This window comes from Tarenaya hassleriana, unplaced genomic scaffold (genome assembly GCF_000463585.1).
Source record: "Tarenaya hassleriana unplaced genomic scaffold, ASM46358v1 Cleome23, whole genome shotgun sequence".
Classification (NCBI taxonomy): domain Eukaryota; kingdom Viridiplantae; phylum Streptophyta; class Magnoliopsida; order Brassicales; family Cleomaceae; genus Tarenaya; species Tarenaya hassleriana.
Genome location: NW_010965625.1, coordinates 2,102,778 through 2,121,580, shown reverse-complemented (window position 1 = coordinate 2,121,580; position 18,803 = coordinate 2,102,778). Strand labels below are relative to the sequence as shown.

The window sequence follows — 18,803 nt, the reverse complement described above, 5'->3', positions numbered from 1 at the left end:
AATCTTTTACTATTGTCAAAATAAACAAAATAACTGATGTGGCACAACGAGATGCAAACACGTCAGATTATTTTACTTTGTTTTTTTTTTACAATCGAAAAAAGTTTATGTATTTTTTTGGATCACTAAAAAAATTTAATATTTTTTTTATAATCGTAGAAAAGTTGATGTATTTTTTGAACCACTTAAAAAGTTTAGTGTTTTTTTAGATTTGTTTAAAAATTTTAATGTTTATTTGATAAAAAATAAAATTTGGTGTTTTTTTGTCAAAATTGAAAAGTTAAGTGTTTTTTATGGAATTTTTTCTTGATAAAAAGAAAAAAGGAAAAGATTTAGGACACAGAATAGCTCTACACAAAGCCAGTTGGCAGCATACGATGGCGCAAAACCTTGTACGTGGCAATCACGAATCCTACGCGTCGGCTTCAGACACTTATACAAAGCTCATAGACGAAATCTGTGTTGCCAAGTAAGATCTTTTTTTGTCGTATCCACCGCTTTGTTTGACAGAATTTATCGTAATCTTGACTGTGTTAGTGAGTTATATAAAGCAAAAGGACCAACAGCGGTAGAGAAGATCTTTTCCATACATATATACATATATATAACGCAATCTTCGTAGTGTAATTGCAAGAAGATAAAAGATGAGGGTGTTCATAATCTGCGGTCTTCTGTTTGCGGTTGTGGCCGCTGTTGCAGCGGATGTTTCCGCCGCCGACAACAAGAAAGAACGTCAGTAGAATGATTTGATACGGAGTTCTTGAGTCGTATTATTTTTTTTTTCTTTTTTTTGGATGATTTAAGAGTTGGAATTTGATCGTGTTTAATCAAGTTTTGGATTGTTTATGGCAGTGGAGGCGAAGCAAGGAGAGGAGGAGTCGAAGCTGTACTGCAAGTATGGATGTTGTTATATGGGAAGATATGGGTGCGTGAGGTGTTGTGCCTACGCCGGAGAGAAAGAGTCGGAAGGAGGAGTCGATGAGGTTAAATATGACATCGATGGCCATGGAGGCGGAGGCCATGGAGGCGGCCATGGAGGCGGTCATGGAGGCGGCCATGGAGGCGGTCATGGAGGCGGATATGGAGGCGGAGGACACGGAGGCGGAGGTAGAGGCGGCGGCGGAGGACGTGGAGGCGGAGGCGGTGGTCGAGGAGGAGGAGGAGGTGGACTCGATGCCACCACCCAAAATGTGGATGAGACCAAATATGACCTTGACCAGGGCGGAGGCAGAGGCAAAGTCGGCGGTCAAGGCATCGGCAAAGGGGGAGGCAAAGGCGGCGGTCAAGGTGGCGGCAAAGGCGGTGGCAAAGGAGGCGGCGGCCAAGGTGGAAAAGGTGGCGGCAAAGGTGGAGGCGGCCAAGGCGGAAAAGGTGGCGGCAAAGGAGGAGGAAAGGGCGGAGGGGGTGGCGGCGGAGGCGGAGGAGTGTAGGCTTCCTCCGGAGACGGCGAAGAGTGTAGGTCCCACAATAATATGATATTTATGATGACATACAGATGGGGAGTATCAGTGTATAGTAAGTAAAACCTACAATAAGGTTGATGTGCATGGTTATGGTATGGTATGGTCATGCTTGCTCTCATCCATGTCCACCACAGGGACTGTCTAGTGTGATCGTTGTATGTTTTCCTCATCATCCAATATAATTATTACAAATACTGTTATTAACTAACGAAACAGTCGTCTTCGGTCTGGCTTTCGTAAAACACACGTAACCCTCATGAACATAAGGCTTGTGTCTGGTTTTAATGGTGGAAAACACATTCGGAAAACAGTGAAGATGGGAAAAAAACATGTTAAAAGTTCCAAGGCCAAACGGGTTTCAGTTCGACAATTGAGGAAGAAAAGCCCAAAAAAAAAAATCTGCAGAGCAAATTCTTTTCAGACACGACATGATTCTGAACATGACAAACCACATGGAATGGATCATGGGTTCACCGATTCAGGACCTTTACTTGCACAGAATTCTTGCATAGAACTTGAAAAAAAAAACGATGATGATGATGATGATGATGATGGTTTTCTAGACATTCAAGGCAAGCTTCTGAGCAGCAAGAGCTTCAGCCTCGAGCGTTGGCTCCCACAGGAGTGTCGTCTCGGCCAAGAGCGAGGTCACAACGTATGGATCCATGTTCGAGGCCGGACGCCGATCCTCCAAGTAACCTGTCCACAGGCCGACACAGGCGGAAAAAACATCGTTAACATCGATCTCGGACTCATATCAGAGATGATCCTAAAGGCTTATAGTTCCGACGGGTCATCATCGGTTTCAAGGCTTTTTTGTATGATCGTTTAGGATCGATAAATCGAGTTTGAACGTAAAGTTTGACCGACGGGTCATCAGTTTCGAGGCTTTTGTACGATCGTTTCGGGTAGAGATTCCGGTTATCGTGAGCTAGAAAGTTAGTACCTTTCCCTTTCTTTTCGGTGTCACGTCCCACACGAATCGAGCATCCACGGTTTGCCACTCCCTGCAAGATAAAAGCGTGAAACAACGAGCCATAGATTACAAAAAAAGAACGTAATGCGAAATTCCGAGCTCATATATTCATTCATTACCCATGAGAACGTATCGATACTAGCTGTCTCGTGTTTTCCCGTCAACCTTCTCTCGTTCCCTTCTCCGTACGCGCTGATATGTTCCTTGTGGCGAAGCGAGAGATTCAGTATCGCCTTCTTGATCACTTCGTACCCTCCGTCCTCTCTCATGCTCTTCGTACTGTAAACAAAAAAACCGTTACGTACATACGATCTGTATACCCTTCGACATCATCGACCGAGAGTTGCAAGATTTGTGTTACCTGTAGTTGGTATGGCATCCAGCGCCGTTCCAGTCGCCCTGGAGTATGCAGAAGATGAACATTACGTGCAGATACATTGACGAAATACCCGAGAAGCGTTAAATTCGTTTTCCTGAGAGAAAAGTTTATAACTGTAAATCACCTCTATCGGCTTCGGGTCAAGCGTGAGGACTACACCAGCTTGTTCAGTGATTCTCTGCAAAAGTTACAGACAAAAAAATGCAATTATGGGGAAGGGTTTCGCCCGGGTAGCGTTCTAGTGACCAAGTCCTTAAGAAACCAAGCAAAACAAAACTACGGAAAACCCTACTCCGGGTCTGACTCGAAGTTTCTTTCCTCGAACGAGATGAGACAGCTCAGTGAGTTAAGTTTTTGTTTTCGGAAACAAATACAAGAGAGTTGATTACCTCAAGAAGGTATCTAGCACACCAGATATGATCGCCAGCTTCAATGCCAACGCTCGGGCCAACTTGAAATTCCCACTGCAGAACACGAGTATAATACCAAACGAATATGACTTATAAAACCTATATACCGAAGACCCGAAAATGAATATATTCTCGAAGTGTGAACGGGAAAAAATAGCGGAAAAAAAGAGACCTGTCCCGGCATAACTTCCCCGTTGGTACCACTAATGTTAATTCCGGCATATAAGCAAGCTTTGTAGTGAGCATCCGAAATGTCACGGCCCCAAGACTTGTCGGCTCCAACTCCGCAGTAGTATGGACCCTAACACGAAGAGAGAAAAACTCGGTAAATCTCGTTGATAGATTCTCTTACCATATATATATACAATGAGGTAACATTACTTGATATGATTATCACACCTGTGGACCAGGAAAAGCTCCAACAGGCCAACCCAAAGGCCACTTGACATTTTGTTGAAGCAAGGTGTATTCTTGCTCAATGCCAAACCTAAGAAATGAGGCGTAATCCGAAATTTAGCTGTAAAAATTTCGTCCAAAAGGGTTTGAGGAGACGTGCTAGGGAGAGATTAGGGGCAAAGACGGACCACGGGATTTCACCTACGACCTTCTTGTCACCGAAGATCTCAGCAGCTCGGGCACGTTTGTTCGTGGGAATGGGCTCACCAGCCGGTGTGTAACAGTCACATATAACCTTCAACATGGAATGGGTTTTTCTTACAAAGTTCAACAAACAGCGTGACCACAAAACATAACAGCTTATAGCAACTGAAGTTAATAACATTGTACCAAGATGTTGTTGCCCCCACGGAAAGGATCTCTGAAGATAGCCTGTGGACTGGAAAAGACAATGGATTTGCAAATAAGCGAAAGGATATTGAAGGAGTGAGAACGAGAAAGTGGTCGGTCCTTTAGAGAATCTTACTATAGAATGACTTCACTGTCTTCACCAGGCGCTTGTCCAGTACTCGAACCATCATAGTTCCACTTGGGAAGCTCAGAAGGATGTTCAACAGGCTTTTCAATTGTCTGAAATTTTCAGAAGAAGAAAGTCAGCGCCATCGGTAAGATGAATACAAACATTCACTACACTATCTTACCCTTGATTTGCTTCGCAGGTCGATTCCAGATCCTCCAATCCTATTGAAAACAGATCAAACTTGTGAACATTTGCTGCATACCCATAACTTGAAAGCAATCAGAAAAACGAAAAACGGCATACCAAATGTACTCGGCAATGATCTTGTCAGTGTAAGGTTTGGTGTCTAAGTTGAGGAGACCCTCAAGCCTGTTGACAGTGCTGTCGTCTGATTGGACAGCCAAAACTCTGAACTTGGAAGAATACTTTAGTTTGCCACTCTGCTTGTTCTGTTTCAACACGACAGAGCTCCAAAGCCTCGACGAAGCTGCAGGGCTCGTGATGAAGGAGTGCTTTGGCGCCCCCATCTGGCATTTTGGAGAAGGTGCCAAGATCTGTGCCATCTTTTGCCTCAAGCCCTGAACAAAACTGTTACGGCTGATGAGAATATGTCATCAAATCAAAGTAAAGAAAATGGTTTTTTTACGAAGAGATTTAAAACAATATAGTTCGAACTTCATCCTTGTGATTGAGCAAAGATCACACAAGATTACAGATCAGCCTTTTTAACCCATACTTTGTACAGAATCAAAGTAAACTGTTATGGCTGATGACAGTTTAGTATCAAACCAAAGCAAAAACTGGGGTTTTATGCAGAGATTTCAACAAATATAATCCAAAGTTCATCCTTGTGATTGAGCAAGATCCCAACTTTTTCTCACACAAGATTACAGATCAGCCCTTTTAACCCATACTTTGTACGTAATCAAAGTAAACTGTTAATGCTGGTGTGATCGAATCAGAGTAAAAAATGGGGATTTACGCAGAGATTTCAACAATATAATCCAAAGTTCATCCCTGTGATTGAGCAAGATTCCACCTTTTCCCCCCACAAGATTACAGATCAGCCTTTCTAAGCCATACTTTGTACAGAATCAGTGTTTTGTAGGACCCAGATTCTTGACACGCTTTAGGCTAACCGGATTAAATTATACTGATTCCACTCTGAAAAGGCGATTAGAAAGTGATTAAACACAATTAAATTATGGGCAAAAAGCCAAGCAGATCCATCCACAGGAAAGATATAAAAGTAATCAAAAGTGAGTGAATTCACAAAGGAATGGGAGTGGATTCTGTATTGTCGGCGCGGACCTGTGATCTACGGGAATCAAGCTTTTGAGACTACGCGATTTTGACTTCAAAAGCGACAGTCTTTAACTTTCTATCGCCAAATAAAATAGGGTTTAAGCCATTAATTAGCCATTTGACCACACAAACCAAACCCAGAAACCGAAAAAGGGTTTAAACCAAACCCAGAAGCCGAGAAACAATCCTTAACCACGAAACCGAATCATAGAATCAGAAAACAGAAAATCCAAGAGAAACCCGACATTGATACAGATTCTGCCCCCACAGCCAGACATTAGTTAACACTTCCATAAATATCGGTGAACAAGAGAGACAGAACAAAGAAAAAAAAAACAGGGGATTCGTGTCGGGGAAAAAAGAGGAGGGTACCTGGAAAACAGAGAAGAAGAAGAGAGCAAGGGTGATGTTGAGACAAATGGCAAGAAGAGTTGACAATATGAAGGAGAGAACTTTATAAATAAAAAAAAAATATATATATATATATATAGAAAAAAATATATATATAAAATTGGGTGTTTTTGTGTTTGTGCAAGAGATTTTGTGAAGTGGCTTTTGCCGAAGAGATAGGGGTGCGTTATGAGTGGCGCAAATTTTGTTATATGGTTCTTTTTATTTTCATGGACAATAATTTTTATTCCTTTATGTAGATAAGATCTCTTTGGGGTTTTAACCCTAATAACCCACTTGGGTCGCAGCAATTTCAGGGTATACCACCGAAAAAAAAAAAAAAATTGCGACCTTATTACGACTAATATATAACTAATATACAACTAAAATGAGAGTAGTTTATTAGTCGTAATAAGTTGTATATTAGTTATATATTAGTCGTAATAAGGTCGCAAATTTTTTTTTTTTTTTCGGTGGTGTACACTGAAATTGCTGCGATCCAAGTGGGTTATTTGAGCAATATTCCCGATCTCTTTGCCCCTCTCCAATTCTATTTTTGTAAACAAATCAACGATTACTTCAAAAAAAACAAACGAATTATAAAATTAAAATCTTTTATGGTGAAGTTGTTTTAAAGAACAACGATCACGCAAACGAAACGAGTTTACAACTTTTTTTTATGTTTAAAATCGTTGAAAAATTATTGCAGATTAATCTATAGTTATTTATTTCTATGAGGATTGTTTATGCTGTTATATAGTATTGTATTCGTATTTAATCGAGAATATTTGTTGCACGAAAAATTCGGTTAGATATTTAGTGATATTATTGACAACATGGGGTCGATTTTGATGTGTAGAGTTTTCATTTTAATGATATATATATATATATATATATATATATATATATATATTATAGTTCCATGAATAAAAATTCAAAAGCATGTGTTCTTTATATTTAAGTATAACTATAAGAATTATGATAACAACTCATCAACCGTTTTATTACCTTATAAATAGGAGATTTGTTAGGTATCGTTATTAAAACTAGGAAACGTAAATTTATATTAACGTATGTTTAATAATATATATATATATATATATATAAGTGGAAATTTTTAAAGGTAAGTTGTTGGATCGGGGTTGAAATGATGTTCGTTTGATCACATTATTTAAGTACAGATCTGTACTAATCTCAAGTTGTAATTAATTACAGATATAATTAAACAAACCAACATTTAGGGAGACAAAGCTTATAATAAATCTGAAAAAGTCTGTCACCACCTTAGATTAGTTTTAACAAAAAAAAAAGATAGTATTATTAGAAGTGCGTGAGCGATGTTTTTGGCGTTTAGTTGCGGCAAAAACTCGATATTATCGTTAGATGGCATTAGTTAATGATTTGCTCGTACATATTATTATATTTTAGCTAATATTTTTTTATTTTAAATTGGATTATGTTTGATATTTTAATTAGGCCAAGAGTGGTTGGCTCAACTGGTAAATGCATATACGCAAAAAGTGCTCCACCCAGATTTGAATCTCACCATTGACAAATCACATTTTATCAAAAAAAAAAATATTTTAATTAGAAACAAAGTCTCTCTCTATACATATAAATGCTTTTATATTATCTTTATATATTTTTTTCTAGTTGAAAAAATCGAAATGTATGAGTGAAACCTTTGTTAGAGAAAACAAATGCTTAGGAGTAAAATTTGAATTACAGAAAACATGAAAAATATACGAGAGGTTAAATTTAAACGTGGAGAAAAGTGTTTAGATAAATAAAAATTTATCTTCGGCAACGATTGGTTTTGAATCGGAAATTAGATGGACGAAAAACGGTACTCCCCCTCTTTTTGTTAACTTTTAGAGAAGAAGAATTATAAGAATGAAGAATTCTTATTCTCTAAGATTGAACTAAAGTCTCTTTCTAGTTAATATGCTAGAGTGTGGGTTCAATTTCGGGTAGTGGCACATTCACTCGAATGAAAATCAATTGTTTGGAATTTTACCGAAACATCGTTTAATTTGGATTGATAAACCGATCGTTTATGATTTCGGTTTTGCTATCACATGATCTAATGTCTGCACATGATGAAAGTCTGTTGATATCTGAGCGTATTTTAGAAAATTTTAATAGATAGTTGTGTCGGGAATTTTATGTTATTTTGATCATATATCACGAATCAGTAACCAAACCCCGTACTTGTGTAAACGTGCGAGGATGACAATATCTAGTGCAACGATATCGAAATCAAACCAGACAATAATTTTTAATGTGGAAAATCCCCTTGGTGTGGGAGTAAAAACCACGGGACCGTAGTCCACCAAAAAATTCACTGTAACTTGATTACAACGTCCACACAATAACCCCAGGGTTATAGAATATACACGTCAATATTATAATCTCAATATTCCAAGATAACACAACTTAACTAGTTGTAACTTATGTAGCAAGTCAACCACGTAGGTTTTGATTTCGACAAACAATGCAAAATCCCACCGTACAAATCAAATAACAAAGGATCTAGAACGAGCATACCAAATTTCACCTCGAGTAGAGAAGAATCCACCGTTTGATTTTCACAGCAATCAGACCTATTGCGGTTTGAAACCCCTGGTCGAACAGTTTCGGTAAAACATCCTTTTCTTCAATTCTAACTGTTGAAATCAAAATCCAACCGGTCAAAATCAGGAACCAAGACTGTAGAATCTCTCCACAAAATTTCAGATCGATCAGATAAGAGATCGATATCCGATCGATCACTTGATTAAAACCGCTCAAAACTGTTTTTCACTCTCCTTCTCCCTTTCTCTCTTTCTCTTTTGTGTTTCTCCTTGTTGTTGATGTGATTCATTCACAAGCCCAAACCTCTCTACTTATAAAGGTTCTAGCACCAATTTCTTCAATAGAAATGGCTGCAATTTTCAAACAAAATGATTTTAAAGATGGTGGCTTCAAAAATGGTGGTTTAGGTTGTCAAATGGAGGTGTCTAATTTTGAAGAACATTTTCTCCTAGGGGTGGGCGTTTTAACCCGTAATCCGGGGGTTTGGAGGTACCCGGTTTAACAAGTACCCGAATAAAGGGTACCCGAATATTAACAATGATGAGATCGAGTATTAATAAGACTAAGTTTTCGACCCCCGAGTCTGAGTGGGGGTTCAATTATATTACAAGAGGTACCCGGGGTACCCGGTATATTTGTTAAAAATCTAAAATATACGTTATATCTATAATATTTTTGTCTAAATTATTTTTATTATTTATTAAAATACTTTTATTTTAGTTCAATTTTTTTATGTTCTAAACCTTTCTATACAAAAATTTCACCGTTCCAAATCTCATTCTATATAACCGAATCAACCATTTACCTCTCTCTCAAAATTTTACTCATCTCTCTTCATTGTGAATTTTTCTCTTTATACTTTGACCTCTCTCATTTGTATTTTATATATCTATCATTTTATAGTTCAAAATTTTATCAATCGTATGGGTTCGGGTACCCGCGAGTACAAGACCGAGAATCTCATTAAACCCGAGTTAAAGTACCTGGATTTTATGAAGCTAAGACTGAGATAATATTTTTGTAAAACCCGTGGTAATGAAGACGAGACAGGGTTTTCTAAAAATTGGGGGTAGCCGACCCGTGCCCACCCCTATTTTCTCCACCTCCACATCTTGTCCACATGGAGGAATTTATCAAGTTGTACCGAGTCTAGACGATTTCGGGAGAAGGGTTTGCTGATTAACTCGCCAAATCTTTACTCTATGTTACCTGAATTTCGCAAATTCGCGTGATTGTCTTGTGGAATACAAAGATGAGCGTTGGAAGAAGTGGAAGGAGATACTCGACGTCACTGACAAGATAACTTACAGCTACCATGTAATTTCTTCGCCATGAAAACAGTCGAATCTTCTTTGTCGATATCTCTCCTTACACACAACTCATCATTTTTTTTTGTCATGTTCTTGTCTGAATTTCAGGATGATTCTAGAAAGGAAAGGTCGGCAAGAAGTCGGTACACTATCTGAAGACTTGTTGCCCCAATACTCTTATTCAGTACTAGATACGAGGTTGCTTTCAAGGAAAACATATGCACAACTATGCTGTGTGGTTTTGGGAACCAAATGGATGAAACATGTTTTTCCCGGCAGTTGGTTGATTGTACAACTGTACTGTTTTGTTCCACTCTGACAAGAGCCTTCCCAGTGAGGGATTTTTTTTTTGTCAAAGATATCAATTATCACAAGAATTCAATTCAGCGATTCTTTCATTATTTCTGTGTCCTTGAATGAAAGTGAACAACTGTAAATATAGATATTGAAAGAGCACGTTGCAGAGCTACTGCTAGCTCAGGTTCTGTCTGCGGAAGGGTCATGCTCTCACGCGAGGAACCCAAGCCTCTCCCCGTTCTTCTTGGCCAGCCGAATCAGCCCTTGTCTCCGTTTCGCCTCTGCTCCCATCGATTTGCAGAGCTCGGTAATGGTCTGAGAGTAGAAGAGGACCGCGACTTTGCTTATGTTTCTCTTGTTTCAGCCACACAAACGCAAGCTTATCAAGAACCCTTTAGCTCCCACGGGTCGGAGACTTTCCTACTCTTCCACCTTGGATCTTTGGAACCGGGTTGTGCCTAAACGATTGAACCGCTTCTTCCCGATGACGTTCTTCCACGTCATCACTGCCTTGTGCGAAACCCTAACTCGGCTCGCTACCGTTGCCCTGTCGGCCAAGCTGTCGTAATTCTTTACACCCACTTGCAGAAACCCAAGTAGCCACTAGAAAGTATAATTACTCTTGTTGGGTAATGTCGCATTATTGGAAAAAAAAAATATTTTATTTATAATTTCCCTTAAATTTTAAAAGTATGTCACGTGTAAATAAATATCGTTAGATGCTAACGCTGTTGGAAGAGGGGGCAAAACACTCACGTGCACGTCGGGGACGGAAGAATAGACGTCACCGTTAACTTTTTCTTTACTGGTCACTTTCGGAGTTGACGCCGTCTCTAACGGCGGGCGTCCCTTCTTCTTCATCATCATCATCACGATTCACCATCCCTGCATCTGATCTGTTTCGATGTTTTGTTCGTACCCATGGCTTCGTCAACGGAGACCTTGACCGATGACCACGCGCTAGAGCTCATCGTACGAGATCCATCTTCTCCGGCTTCCCACGGTGGATCCGCAGCCGACGCCGCATCAGGTTCCGATGAGATCACGCCTTTACTCACCCAGATCGAACGGCCCAAGATCAACATATTCTCCGCCTCTTTCTCGCGTCGGAAACCTAGGGTAAGATCGGATAAACTGGCTGCTCTCTTCGTTTACTTGTGTTGTGATGGATGTAATCGTGTTCGAATTGATGAAAGAGCAAGCTAGAGTTGATGTTTCGCCAGTGTGAGATATGGGAACGGCATCGAATTGTTTTGGTTTCGTACTGGCTTCAATTTCAGCTTGTTCTGGTGCTAATCCTCGTGATTAGGTTGTTTGGGTGGGATTGAGATCAGACTATTAGGGTTTCTGGCTCTTGTCTAATGTGCAAAAGTTGTGTCGAATGTTCATTGAGCAGCCTGATACAGACTATGATCAACGATTGCAGGAGCAAGTGCTTAAAGTAACGGAATCGGAGTCATTTCATATAGCTCAGTTCTTTTCATGGCTATGGAGCGGCTCTAGATACGCCGGCTTCCTGTGCATGGCCTTGTCATCAACATTGTACTTCATGATGGAATTGATTTCAGATGGTTTATCTGGTTAGTAATCTGTTTGCTCTTTGTAATTTCATTTCTCACCCAAATCCGTTGATATATGCAAGATGATGTGATTTGCCGAAGAAGAACCTCAGTTCTTTCATTCGAATGTCTAAGATTGTGATTAGTTGTTCTGATGTGTTCTAAATTTTGTCTTCACTAGTTGAAATGGTCACTCTGCTTAGATGTATCAAGGCTATGCTAGTTTCGTGAATGTTATTATCGCATGTTCTAACCGTGTTCTCGTTCGACATGTTGATGTTTCTAATGTTGCTTTTAGCATGTGTGTCTCTGTTTTAAGTGTGTTGATATCTTCTTTTTCCGGTTTTCTTTTCCATTGGCAGTTCAGTCAATACCTTTATTTGAGACAGCTTTCATGAGATGCACAACTATCTTGATACTTTCGTATTTGTGGTTGAGAAGAAGTGGTCAACCAATTTTTGGACCTTCACACGCTAGGAAGCTTTTGATATTAAGAGCCCTCGTGGGTTATCTTTCATTGTTTTGTTTCATTTTTAGGTAATTATACTCGCAATCCCCTTTACGTCTTCTTATGCTTAATTTTCATGATCAAGTGTGGTTTTGATTTTTCTCACCAGAGGTGTTCTGTCGTGTTAATGGCTGGTATATACAATGTTTGAAATCAGTATACATCTGTATCAAATTTCTATTTTTCACAATTTTTCCTTTTTTAACCGATCTATTTATTATTTGCACAGAAGCAAGAATTATACCCTTTTGATCAATGATTTTACATTTCTCACCGCAGCATTCGAATGTTACCCTTGTCCCAAGCGATTGTACTAAGCTTCGCGAGTCCAATTATGGCTTCCATTGCAGCACGTATCATTCTGCGTGAGAAGTTGAAAATTATTGATATTGGAGGTAAGCAGAACTATTCATTTTCCAATGTTAGCTCCTGCTGTGCAGATTGACCAACAAAGCAAGTAAAGTTATGACTGTCTCCTCCCTTTGCTCCAGCTCTTGTTTGCAGTTTCTTTGGCATACTTTTCATTTTCCGCCCGATGATTACTGTCCAAGGTACGGAAGTGAGTTAACAGAACAGAACATGTTCTATAGTGATTCTTCTCATGAAACATCGATTCCGCTATAATATGAATGAGTAAAGATAACCATCATCATGTTTAATCAGTTTGCTACCCTTGGCAGTTGAACCAGAAGGAATCAATGGAAACTTTAAAGGAGAACATCATATTTATGCGGTGTTGATGGGTTTATTTTCATCGATAACGGGAGGAATCAGCTATTGTCTCATAAAAGCAGGAGCAAAAGCATCAGAACAGCCACTGTAAGATTTAATATTCAAATGTGTGTCCTAAGCTCCCATCTTCTGCTTCTCTTGCTAAAATCTAAAGGTTGGCAGTAAATAGATAAAGTTTATGTTTACATATTCCCAGGATCACTGTCCTCTTATTTGGTGTGGTAGCTTGTCCTGCTGCAGCAATGTGCATGCTTGCCTTCGAGGTAAGCTTAGGAGGAGTTGGTTCACTATTCTTTAACAAGTTATGGAAACAGAAACTAACCCGAGTGATCATTCATCAAGGATTTACTCTCCTGTTTGGTCATATCATCCAATGCACGTAAATTTGATGATGCAGAACGTTGTAGTGCCCGCGTTGTACTCGCTCATCAACGTGGCTGTCCTAGGGTTACTAGCCTTTTTCGCCGAGGTGAGACCGAGACGACATTTCTACACAAACCCGGGTCTCAATTTCTAGACTTGCTGAATCTCGATGTGATGTCTGACTCTTTCAGGTACTTTTGGCGCGAGCGCTTCAGCTCGAGAAAATCAGCAAAGTTGCGAACATATTGTACATCGAGGTGAAACTTAGACTTGCTAGACGTCGATAGAATATCTCCTCCACCTCCCTTACTAAAGATACCAATGTGTAAATCTCTGTACAGGCCGCTCTGTCGCAGTTATGGATGGTGAGCTCGAGAAAAGTGGCGTCGGGTTTGTCTGAACGGCTGGTCGGGTGTTTGCTCATCCTAATCTCTGTGAGTTGCACTGTATACATGGGTCCTGATAAAGATCCAGAATAAAAATCCAATCGTATTGTGTATCTCGCAACCCCGCCGAATTCAATTTTGTGTCGAATTCGTTTTCGATCTTTCTTTTCGGACACCAAGATCGTGTCAAAGAAACCCAAATCCTGTCGATAGAAGATGGAGATGGGATCACTCAAAGAAAATTTGCCAATTTGGTCTTTATATTTGATTTTGAGTTTGCTTCATGTTTGGTTTTCTTTTAAAAAAATGTTTATTTATTAAAAAAATATGTTTATTTGGTTTAGGTACTTTCATTTTCGGTTTGAATTAGATAAACCTAATTTAGAAAAAGGTATATCCAATTCATTCTTATATCACATGGAGTTTGGATGTTATTTGTTTCAATTTTATATACCCTATTTATAACTTCAAACTGATATTAAAATATGTTTTGCTTTTAATGATAAAATAACAAAAACTTTTCTGACCAATTCTTGGGGGGGATCACATGCATTTTACAAGTTTTTTTCATGGTTGGTAAAAATAAAATAAACTACAAGAAGTCATGTACTTCCAAAGGGAGTTTATGATCGTAATGTGTGGATTGAATAACAAAATCTAAGGTTTTCGTCCAAATGAATGCATTCGACGTAAGCATATTTTGAAATATTTTAGATTTTCGATTGTTAATTAAAACTTGGAATGCAAAAACAAGAATCATATATAACCATATGACACGCCAATAATATATAAGCAGAAAGCATAAAATAACTTTATTTAGATATAATATAGATCGGTAATGTTTGAAATGAAACCATCAGAAATAAAAAGATGAAGAGACAAGGACATTGCGGTGTTCCCTCTTGCAGCCATGGGAACATCATGTTGCATCTTATCAATTCAAATCTTTATACATGTCCTCCAGGTGCCTGCCAAATAATAAATAAAGAAAATAAAATTTCATGATTTTATTTGTGTGTACACATGCTCGACAACACAAAACATTATGTCGATTTATAAGTTTGGAGAATATAAAACAAATATAACGATTATTTTGATTGGTAATTTAAGAAAAGATCTAAACTCTAGAAGAACTTTCAAGACAAATAATTTGGTTTAAAGGTTTCAAGCCTAGATTACGGGTGAATAAATAAAACGAAGAATAAATTTAATATGTGATCATACAGAAATTTATTTAGACGATTTCGGAAAAAGTTTTCTCGTAAGAATTTTTCTCAAAATTTGACCGAAATCTGAACAAATGCACAATTTTAGTTAGAAGTTTTTAGAAATAGTTTAACAAAAAAAAAACAGCACTTGATAAAAATAAAAACAAAAACAAATCACATCCATTTGCATATTTTTTGGAACATTTTCATTTGTCTGGATTATGTTTTGTTATATGTTTATGTCATGTTTTGTTATATGTTTATGTCGACATATACATGATCATGGTTCTTGTGTTTCAGTTTAGTTTGATCAAGATAAAGTTTCTTAACCAAATTCTAATGTAATATCGCACTTTATGTACAATGGTATTAACATGTATTTACATCTTTTTTTCAATGGTTTTGTAAATATAGAATAAATCAGTAGAATAATTCATGTACTTTCCAATGGTTGGAAATTTATGGTATATATATATATATATATATATATATTAACCGAAAAAAATAGAATTGCAAAATCAATTACCCAGTCATTATCCAAACTAGAAATTTAGATACTAAAACAAAAAAAACTAACTCGAATTCATAATCCTGAATCTAAGCAAATAGTATTTTGATTTTATTACATAAATTAAAATTTAAAAAAAACAATTACCATGCGGATTCAGGTGCAGGTGCAGGTGCAGGAGGTGGAGGAGGCTTGCGTCCGCCGCAATCACGACACAAAAGTTGACAAATTTCTTTCGAGATTTGATAAAACATGCACCTAGCCACGCATTTTCTCATGCACCCCGGCATTGACTTTCCGTTGACTTTTCCACCAACCGCAAACATTATCACTAACATCATCACGATTATTCCATTCCATTTCGACATTTTTATTTTCTCTCAATTCTTGTCAAAATTTCATAAAAATGTGAACTACGAGCGCCTATTTATAGTTATTTTGCAAGAAAACAAAAATGCTATGTTGCAGATTCGTATATTTTCTAAATAGAAATAAATTGAAAAGTGATTCGTTTTGAAAAAAAATAGTAATTTTCTATTTACATTACATTTTTTTAATATTTTATAGAGTATGTAAAGAATAATATCTTATTTTTCCTCTAAAAAGATATAAAGTTACATTGTCTCGAAAAATAATAATAAAATCTTTTGTTTTTTTTTTTTGAAAATGTTCCTCTAAAAAATATTAAGTTATCCTTTCATCCTTTAATTAATGAATAATAATAAAATTTTTAGAAGGGGACATAAAATCGGGATTTGTATTCTTGTTTTTCATTAAATAAGATTCAGTTTAGATTACAAAATTTAAAGTTGTGGAGATTAGGGTTTGACATTTGGGGATGTGGTTTACCTAATACTCCTTCGGTTTCTTAATAAATATTGTTTTAAAGATTATTTTTTGTTTCTAAATAGTAGTCATTTTAGATTTTCTAGGTGATTTTTAATAAAAAATTCTAATTTTATTCTTAATTAAAAATATTAAATTTTAATAGAATATTAATGTGGATATAATTTAATAAGGGTATATGGTTTTTTATTAAGTCTTTTTAAAAATTGTAAAAAAAATCTAAAACGATATTTATATCGGATGGAGTATTTTTTTTTCGGGATATGATATTTTTATTGAAAAAATTATAAATTTTTTAGTTTTTAAATTGGATTTCTATTCCTTTTAAATTCTTTTAAGATTCAGATTAAGTTTTCATTAAAATAATATATTTTTTCGAAATTTTTTTATTTCATCTGATTTTTTGACGATTTTATATTGGATTTGAGTTTTATATCCATCCTTATTCATTGTCGTACAAATCACTTTTTACACTGGTTAGTCATAAACTATGAATATCTATTTATAATTATTTAGTAAGAAGATAAGAGTTATCTTACAGATTCATATAATAATCTTTTCTATATAGAAATAAATCGATAAGTGATTCGTTTTTAAAAAATAGTAATTTCCTATTTACATTACTTTTTTGTCAGCTTAAAATTATATTGAACTAAATTTTGAGTTATATTAAAATAATCGGTAGAGTGTGTAATGAAAAATCATTTTATTTTCTATAATTTTCTTTTAATTACATAACAAGTTACATTGTTTCTACTAATAGCACTTACAATCCCATCTTTAAGTGACGATTCTTCTGTCTAGAAATAACGGATTTTGGATCGTTAGATCGGGTCTATAAAAAAATTTGTTCTTCCTCGAAGGGAATCACTAAATACATTCGTTCGGTTATCAAAACGTTTTGCATTGTAATCGACCGCTAAAAAAAACATTAAAATTTCAAGAAAACGCTTCATAAACACGGGAAAAAAAAAATATACAAAACATTCATGCTCCGTACATATTAGGGTTATATAAAGATATCTTATAAATACAACAAATTTAATTATATCTAAATACATTGAAAGATCGGTAATGGAGATTATAAGATAAGAGATCTAGCGACATTTCTGTTTAGAAATAACCGGTTAGAAATGTCAAAAAAGGTACGAAGAAGCTAATTGGGGTCCCTTAACCAAAGTTAATTTCCGTATTAAACCTAACCGGCGATTGGGTGACTAGACAAAGCGAATTCTTGGTAGCATTTTCGTTTAAAAACCGAACCAAACCAATCCCTAAACCGATTGACAACTTAGAAGATAAAGAGAGAAGTGAGTAAAGTCAAAATACGTTACATTTGGACTAGATTCCCTAATTGTGGGAGCTTGTCCCCATGCATGACTACTATTACATGCAAATATCTATAATTCAATAGGTAAACAAAATCAAAAAGAAAGAATCGAACTGACATTCTCATGCAAAACCAAATTTTGCACGCAAACCGGCCACAATCAAGCAACAATCGGAAATTTAACCCGGTTTGATTCCTATTTTATTCACTAATTACCCAATTTTAGACTGTTAAGATTCGTTTGTGAATATAGGGGTCCAAAAAAAACTCATAATATTGTAACCTATATACCAAAATGTTACTCTATTTAATTCCTAATTTCATCTTGCTATACCTTGTTTCGGCCAATAGCACGTTAATCTCTTCTTTTTATAAAAGAGTGGATAAGATTTAGAGTTTTACTCGTATTTTAAATATATTTTTGTTTTGGAATTTGAAGTAATAGAGATTTGGAATAGAAATTTCTGTGTTCGGTTTGGTTTGGGTTTGTTTCTTTTGAAATCGAATTTTCTTTTTTATAAATTATACAGATTAGATTTTATATTAGTTTTCTTTTGGTTCTTGTTTTATTCAGGCTGCAATTGAGTTTAATTTTAGCTAAAAAAAAATCTTTTTTTTTTAAAGTGGTTTTTGTTTTATTTAATTTTTTAATTTAATTGCTTTTTTACATTCGCATTGAATTTGTATTCACCGCATTTTCAGTAATGTTGAATAGGATAGTTATATGTGATAGAGTAAGCTTCAATTTTATATGTACGAATCAAAATACTCATGTCATGTCATATACATGATGACACGTAGTCATGAAAATTACTAACGAATCAATCTTAAATCTTTCTTTATATAGAACAAATAATATTCCTATTTAATTTTCAATATGATCCGATTTTGTTCTATCCATGAAGATTGTTACCAAATAATAATAATAATAATAATTGTGCAAAAGATAAAATTCACACTTAACATATATATATATATATATATATATTGGTAATTTGTGAAATGAAACCGATAGTAACAAAAAGATGATATTGCAATTCCCTCCTGTCACCATGAAAATCATGTCACATGTTATCAATTCAAATCTTTATATATGTCCTCCAGTTGCCCTGTAAAAAAAAATAATAGAACACAATTTCTCATACTAAAATCGATAATAACAATAAATAAAGAAAATAAGATTTCATGATTTTATTTGTGTATACATATGCACATGCTCAACAACACAAAACATAATGTCAATTTATAAACTTTTGAGAATATAAAAATAACAACGATTATTTTTATTGGTAATTTAAGAAAACTTTTAAAATAAATAATTTGGTTTAAATATATATGTCAAA

At 36.1% G+C, this 18,803-nt stretch overlaps 3 protein-coding genes across 5 annotated transcripts; 2 read left to right on the top strand and 1 right to left on the bottom strand.

Moving 5' to 3' along the window:
- Positions 1-573: 573 nt before the first annotated feature.
- LOC104815346 (ctenidin-1-like) lies at positions 574-1,667 on the top strand. Its single transcript, XM_010543701.2, has 2 exons — positions 574-732; positions 853-1,667. The coding sequence occupies exons 1-2, from the start codon at positions 645-647 to the stop codon at positions 1,428-1,430; spliced, it is 666 nt and encodes a 221-aa protein (XP_010542003.1). The 5' UTR covers positions 574-644; the 3' UTR covers positions 1,431-1,667.
- A 107-nt stretch (positions 1,668-1,774) lies between these two features.
- Positions 1,775-5,924, bottom strand: LOC104815345 (glutamine synthetase, chloroplastic/mitochondrial). Of its 2 annotated transcripts, none has more exons than XM_010543699.1 (14): positions 5,822-5,924; positions 4,448-4,732; positions 4,326-4,365; positions 4,151-4,254; positions 4,015-4,063; positions 3,813-3,919; positions 3,628-3,715; positions 3,401-3,529; positions 3,208-3,282; positions 2,943-2,996; positions 2,801-2,838; positions 2,559-2,718; positions 2,410-2,470; positions 1,775-2,162 (listed from the first exon to the last, which is right to left on the bottom strand). In XM_010543699.1, exons 2-14 carry the CDS (start codon positions 4,705-4,707, stop codon positions 2,023-2,025), a joined length of 1,305 nt encoding a protein of 434 aa, XP_010542001.1. In that variant the 5' UTR covers positions 4,708-4,732; positions 5,822-5,924; the 3' UTR covers positions 1,775-2,022. The 2 variants fall into 2 exon arrangements, with proteins under 2 accessions (XP_010542001.1, XP_010542002.1); XM_010543700.1 differs by having other exon boundaries at positions 4,448-4,722.
- A 4,855-nt stretch (positions 5,925-10,779) lies between these two features.
- On the top strand, positions 10,780-13,852 carry LOC104815344. Of its 2 annotated transcripts, none has more exons than XM_010543698.2 (10): positions 10,780-11,139; positions 11,447-11,600; positions 11,942-12,116; positions 12,367-12,482; positions 12,579-12,638; positions 12,768-12,906; positions 13,016-13,082; positions 13,162-13,288; positions 13,374-13,439; positions 13,524-13,676. In XM_010543698.2, exons 1-10 carry the CDS (start codon positions 10,942-10,944, stop codon positions 13,580-13,582), a joined length of 1,161 nt encoding a protein of 386 aa, XP_010542000.1. In that variant the 5' UTR covers positions 10,780-10,941; the 3' UTR covers positions 13,583-13,676. The 2 variants fall into 2 exon arrangements, with proteins under 2 accessions (XP_010542000.1, XP_010541999.1); XM_010543697.2 differs by having other exon boundaries at positions 10,787-11,139; positions 13,217-13,288; positions 13,524-13,852.
- Positions 13,853-18,803: the final 4,951 nt, after the last annotated feature.